The 6882-nt window shown below is 30.9% G+C and overlaps 1 protein-coding gene across 1 annotated transcript; it reads right to left on the bottom strand.

The window, feature by feature from the left end:
• Nucleotides 1-3237: 3237 nt before the first annotated feature.
• Nucleotides 3238-6084, bottom strand: LOC110875364 (alpha carbonic anhydrase 7). The gene is made up of 7 exons (XM_022123562.2): nucleotides 5896-6084; nucleotides 5573-5790; nucleotides 5283-5389; nucleotides 5096-5198; nucleotides 4608-4775; nucleotides 3644-3697; nucleotides 3238-3436 (listed from the first exon to the last, which is right to left on the bottom strand). The coding sequence occupies exons 1-7, from the start codon at nucleotides 5981-5983 to the stop codon at nucleotides 3350-3352; spliced, it is 825 nt and encodes a 274-aa protein (XP_021979254.1). The 5' UTR covers nucleotides 5984-6084; the 3' UTR covers nucleotides 3238-3349.
• Between the last annotated feature and the right edge of the window lie 798 nt (nucleotides 6085-6882).

Below are 6882 nucleotides of genomic sequence, written 5' to 3'. Positions count from 1 at the left end.
ATCACTAACATAATTTCATGCTAGGAACATTATCATTACCAGTAAGTTTTATTACCTTCTATCATCCACTAGTTTTCCTAATCAGATTCATGAACATATTTAAAGTGGGTTTTGAACATCACTATCACATACTAGCATTCATCAACAACAAACAGTAGCAATTATTTCATCAAGTTTCACAGTGAACACAATATCACTTAACAAGATCACTGAATGCGAAAGAAAAACTAAACAGAGATATCACTTACATACATATATAGCATATATATATATACCTAAAATCAACTTTATTATGTCACGATGCACATAAAACTAAAGTCTAGATCGAACCGATGAACATAAAACTAACAACAGCTTCACGTATAAGTCTACTTTCTTGCAAAGCCTAAAGTCGGGATCGAACCGAAACCGAAACAACACGTTCGTAAAACGAAGTAACGAGATGTGTGGGGCTTACCGGCGATCGGTGACGGAGGAGTGGTGATGTGCTCCGGTTGCCGAGGGAGGGAGAGAGACGAGAGGTGATGTGCGTGATGGAGAACTGCCGTAGGGTTTGTATGGGGAAATTTATTATGAGATATACAACTTACGAAATCTAATAAATATAAGGGTGGGGCGGTGAAGTTGCAGTGGGCCGAGAATAATGAAGGAGGTTGGGTGGTGAGACTTGGACTCCTGGGCCGTGAATGAACTAAAAGGAATTCAGCTATAGCAATTGTTTAGGTAATGACATTTACTATCTTTAATATTATTATTAAGGTGAATGAAGTCACCAACTAAAAGAGTATTATTATTCTTAGGGTTAATGTAATCCATAACCACTAACGTATATAAATTTAACTTATTATGGTCCGGTCCTCGAAAGTTTCGAGTTACTCGTTGCTCAAGTGATTCGGGTGAGTTAGATCACGACGTGGATTGACTGATCGTGCAAAATAAATCAGATGAGTGTACATATTTGGTTTCGTAGAAGGGTAAAGCGTAGTAAAAAAAATGATTTAAAAGAGAAATGAAACGAACGCTGCTAACCTCGGGAACACGGGTTGTCACATAATGCACCAAAAAATGTTGCAATGACAATGATACCGCAACAATATTGTAATGAACCAAACTAACAATGGCCAAACGGTATTGATACCAACAAAAAAAACACACATCAGATAATTCCAACGCAAAACATGAGATAATTTCTCTAGTTTTATATATTAGCAACCTGTTATAGTGGCATCCGACCTATAGGTAGTGAATGGTGAGTTATAGTAAACATCTATTATATTATATTATATTATATAGAAAACTAGGTTAGAACCCCGTGTATTACATGGGTTGAATAAATATAATTTTATATGACAAATAATAAAAAAATATCTTTAAAAAACTCGTTTATTAGACGGATTGAATAAATGTAATTTTATATATCAGATAATAAAAAAATATATATTTAAAAATCTCGTTTATTACATGGGTTGAATAAATGTAATTTTATATATTAAATAATAAAAAAAGTTATATTTTTAAGAACCCGGTGTATTGTACGGGTTGAGTAAATTTAATTTTATATATTAAATAATGGAAAAAGTTACATTTTAAGAACTCATGTGCTATACGGGTTGAGCACATGTAATTTTATATACCAAACAATAAAAGTTATATCTTTATAAACCCTATGTATTATATGGATTGAATAAATCTAATTTTATATACTACATAATAAAAAATTATATTTTTAAAAACCCCATTTATTACACGAGTTGCATAAATGTAATTTTGTATAGTAAAAAATAAAAATGTTATATCTTTAAAAAACCTCATTTATTACACAGGTTGAATGAATCTAATAAAAATTTATATCTTTAAAAGAAACTATAGGATATACTCGATATACGACGGATGAGGTGATTGCGGTGATGGTTCTTATAAATGTCACATAAACATAGTGATTACTATATATGAGTTGAGAGTTGAACACGAAAATAAAAGTATAGAACCAATAAATATTGATTAATATTTTTATTTACCCCTTATAAGCATTTTTGAAATAAGTTCTACCATTAACTACTTTAGTTTAATAAAATAAATAAATCATTTACATTTAATCTGATAAATATTTTAAAATATTATATTATCTCCTATATGAATTGTTTAAATTTATATTAAATTAAATTTTATAATTATCTTTTAATTGATATTAATTGTTTATAAAAAATAGATGACTTTAATGAATGACATGTGTCCATCCATTGGTTTCTTTTATTATATAGTATAGATAATAATGTAACAACTGGGATTTAGAACAATAAAATCATTGGATTTTGTGAGTAGAGATATTAACAACTGGCATAGTTTTAGAACAATAAAATCATTGAATTTTGTGATCAAAGATATTATTTTTTATTTAATACGTATTTTATGTCGTTTTATAGTTGTCCATTCAAACGATCCTCTTGGGAAAAGGACAACTATCAGCACTTTAGAAACATATTAGATACAACCTGTTGTAATAATCCTTTTCAGATGTATAAAATAACTATTGAAAAACATCCACATATGCTTTACATATTAAATAATACAATTTGTAAGTAAAATATGCAAATACATATTATACGATGCATATTAGTTCGCTACACAACTTTTTTTAAATAAATGTTTTTAAAAACCTGAGTAATAACTAGTTCTCGATTGGTCCAAAATGTTGTGGTTTTCCACATGTTTTCATTTACTTTTATCATCGCATGTTATTATTATTATTATTATTTTTTTAAACGGCCATCGAATTATTCAGATGGGCTACTGGCGAAATTCATCGCATCGGGATACACTCGCTTCCAAACCGGGAAAACCCTCACCTAAGGTCGAACCCTAGGCACGACAGTGTGGAGAGGTAAAACCCGCTCAGTTCAAGGATCGGACTAGCGATCTCCACCTATTCGCCTAGTTTCTCATCATCAACAGGTGTCGCAGAAAATAATGGGGAGGGCAGGATTTGAACCCGGGTTCTTTAGAACACTAAGTCTCTTCCTTAGTCCTTACCACTCCACCACCTCATTGACATGTTATTGTTTTCCACATGTTTTCATCCATTTTGGGGTTACCTCAAAACCAGCCAGTTTATGTGTTTCCGACCCATTAGCTAGTAGTCAAACTGACGACATTGTGGTTTGACCTGTATTGCATAACAGTATGTATTTTCCTCACTAGTGACAATATACATGTTTGAAACATATTATAAACACAAAATAAGCAAAGTAACAATGAATCTTATTTATGCATACAACTTTTAATACCAAATAAACTAAATTAAATTAATAGGAATTTGAGCTATAAATTAACAAAAAAATGGTGCAAGCAATTATTTATTTGGTTGATCATCGGGCCGATAAAGCTTTATCCAACGGCTATTCAAAGGTTGAATTGGCCTTGAATTAGCTTCCGCATCCTGTAATATCATAAGCTAAAATTAAAACACAACTTATATTTAATTACAAGTAACCATTGACCTAAAAACTTACATATACATTCAAAATATTAACATATATTACGGATTTCATCTTGTTAAATGTCTTACCAAATTCTATTGATTTTATATTTGTCATACTTTATTGTCTAAATAGCACTTAGTATAATAAAACATATAGAGGCTTACATCATGGACAGCTCCGTGGATTGAATGTAGTTGTTCTCGAGAAACTGTTCTCACCTGGCATATTTCAAAGTGACAATTATATTTACTAATATATGGCTTAAATTTAATCGTTTATGGTAAGGAGACACTTTATTGAAAATATATATATATATATATATATATAGGACAAAGATCCGTTAGGAACCACCCTTTATTGCGAGAACCGCGAGAACCAGTGTGAACACAAACAGTAATACCTAAAAAAATCTAAAAAACACCCAAAAAAATTTTTTTTTATTTTTTTACTATTTTTTATATAAAAATCGCTACTTTTAGTATCAAAAAAAAAAAAAATTTTTAAAATGTTTTTTTTAAAAAAAAAAAATTTTTTTTTTGGCTACTAAAAGTAGCGATTTGAACATAAAAAATAGTAAAAAAATAAAAAAAAATTTTAGATTTTTTTTTGATTTTTTTTTTATTTTTTTAGATTTTTTAGGTTTTTTGGGGGGTTTAGTTTTTAGCATTTTAGCTTGGGGTGGGGGGGTTTAGGTTTTTGGGGGGTGGGGGAGGGGGGTTTAGGTTTTTGGGGGTGGGGGGGGGGGGGGGGTTAGGTTTTTTTTAGGTTTTTTGAGGGTTTTAGTTTTTAGCATTTAGCTTTGGGGGGGGGGTAGGTTTTTTTTTGGGGGGGGGGGGTTAGGTTTTTTTTTTTTTGGGGGGGGGGGGTTTAGGTTTTTGGAGGGTGGGGGGGTGGGGGTTAGGTTTTTTTTAGGGTTTTTTTTAGCTATTTTAGCTTGTGTTCACATTGGTTCTCGCGGTTCTCGCAATAAAGGTGGTTCTCGCATGAACCTTACCCTATATATATATATATATATATATATATATATATATATATATATATATATATATATATATATATATATATATATATATAAATTAGTGTAAAAACAATAATAAAAATAACAATAATATACTCATTAGTTATTACCTTTTTAACAATCGTCCAAATAACATTTTGATAGCATGGAGGAGTTGTAAGTGAGCCAATATATCGATAATATTTTCTGCTCCCAATTTTAATTTCTCGTGGATCAACAATTCCTACGCTCATCTCGACTCCTTTTGTAGAAGCCAATGCTTTAAAATATGGTTCCATCTAATCACATATTTTACAAAAATACGAATATCATAATTAGTATCACGAATACCTACAAAAATTAGATGAAATTTTGAGCTTCCTCATGAAATTTATGTCAAATAAAATGTTTCTAACGTATAAAAAGCTTGTTTTTTTTTTAAGTTATAGGTGTGACCTAAATTGTTAATCATGATACATTTTTATATTCATTTAAACTAGTGACCGTTTGATACCTATATAAAAAAGTGACCGTTAGATATCTATTATTAGAAAGGAGCCTGACCCCTCTATATGTGAAAAGTTTTACATTATTAAAAGAAAGGTTTATATAGATGTACCAATGATAAAGTTGAATCAGGACGACCAATTTTGTACATTATCCCAACCACTGCAATTTTTGCATCTGTACTTTGATGAACCAAATGTAGCTCCAGATTGTATCTGTACATATAGAAAAATTTTAAAATTTGCTATTATTATTTTAGGTTATTTCTTTTGAATAAATATGATAATACACCATGGTACCTTCGGCCATTGACGGTATGCTCGGTAGGGGTGTGCCAATGAAGCTGATTAAGCTGATACTCGGTTCCATTTATGGTAATATGTCCTGCTCCCCCGGCCCATCTCAACTACAATTTATCATATAAATTTCATTAAGTTGATCAAAGATCATAGTAACTTTTTAAAACGCATTGACGGATTCAGAAACTTCTTTTTGGAGGTGTCACTCAAGTGTTAGATACGTTAACAATATAAAAAAGGAGTATCGTATGTTAGTTAACATATAAGGGTCCAGCCTAAATTGTACATACCATCATATCATGACCTCGGTTAATAAGGGTCGCGTTTGCATATTTATAATCTCTATCTAGTCTTCCAAGACTTGAAGTTGTTTGGACTCTTTTATGTGTGAGATCAATTGGTGACTGCAAGTCTCCTTGATTACACATGCTCCACTCTGGATGGATCTCTCCCCAATGATCCGGCCCGTTGGGACTATCCACATCATATGTGAACTCATGTTCATCATCTGCACCACCATTAATATAATATTTCAATAATTAAGAGTGTACAGATAAACTAAGGAAAACAATTAAAGTATCTAAGTTCAAGTTCCAGGATTATAGGAGCTCACCAACTTCTTGAGATATAGCATAAGGTACACACAAGATGATGAAAAGAACTATCATGATTGGAGCAAATCGTAAGCTTTTGCTATCCATTTCTTTCTGGTTTATGTGAAATATTTCGTTTTGGTACAAGTTTTTGAGTTTTGCATATGGTGTGTGTGTATATATAGACAGAGAATATAAATATACATGGAGAGAGAGAGAGAGAGAGAGAGAGAGAGAGGGGAAAAGGGTCAAGAGGAAGGTATGAACGGGGGGTAATGGCAGTTTGATATTGACGAACGAAGCAAGTCAAGCAACGACCGTGGTTATATTTAATAGACTTCAATTTTATAATTTCTTTGAAACTTGTATTAAAAGATAAAATACAAATACCCTTATCATAGAAAACGTACCAATAGGGTGAAAAGGTAAAAAAACGCGGACGTATTTTCGTAATTATTTACTCATAGAGTAATTATCAAAATTACCCTACAAATGATCTTGTAGGGTAATTGATCTTTTAAAGTAATTTTGTAAAGTATAATAATTACTCTATAAATGATGTTTTAGAGTAATTTTGAATTATATGCTGTTTAATAAACTTGCAAAGTAATTTTGATACACTTGTAGAGTAATTTTGATAATTACCCTACAAGATCATTTTACAAAATTACCCTACAAGATCACCCTACAAGATCAAAATTACCCTACAAGATCATTTGTAGAGTAATTTTGATAATTACCCTACGAGCAAATAATTACGAAAAAATGCCACCATATTTTTTTTTTACTTTTTTATGCCTTTCGTACGTTTTGTACGATTACACCCTTTGTACCTAAACTTAACTATTACAATTTTATGTGAAAATGTGAAATTTGAAGTTTAGAAGAATGAAAAACGTGTCAATTTAAAAACAATGATATACTATTTAGTAGCATCTTAACAATTCAAAATAGAGTTATCTCTCAATGGTTTCAGAGATAAAATGCGTTTGTTTCATTTAAAAGAC

The sequence above is a fragment of the Helianthus annuus genome, chromosome 1 (assembly GCF_002127325.2).
Source record: "Helianthus annuus cultivar XRQ/B chromosome 1, HanXRQr2.0-SUNRISE, whole genome shotgun sequence".
NCBI lineage: Eukaryota > Viridiplantae > Streptophyta > Magnoliopsida > Asterales > Asteraceae > Helianthus > Helianthus annuus.
Note: the sequence above shows the minus strand (reverse complement) of the source record. Positions and strands in the feature narration are given on the sequence as shown.

What these genes read in the sequence shown, in the direction of transcription:
- LOC110875364 (XM_022123562.2), bottom strand. Translation starts at nt 5,983, where the DNA reads ATGGATAGCAAAAGCTTACGATTTGCTCCAATCATGATAGTTCTTTTC. An exon ending in CATACCGTCAATGGCCGAAG is followed by an intron (nt 5,199 to 5,282) that starts GTACCATGGTGT and finishes CTATATGTACAG; the next exon opens with ATACAATCTGGAGCTACATT. An exon ending in CTGATTCAACTTTATCATTG is followed by an intron (nt 4,776 to 5,095) that starts GTACATCTATAT and finishes ATATGTGATTAG; the next exon opens with ATGGAACCATATTTTAAAGC.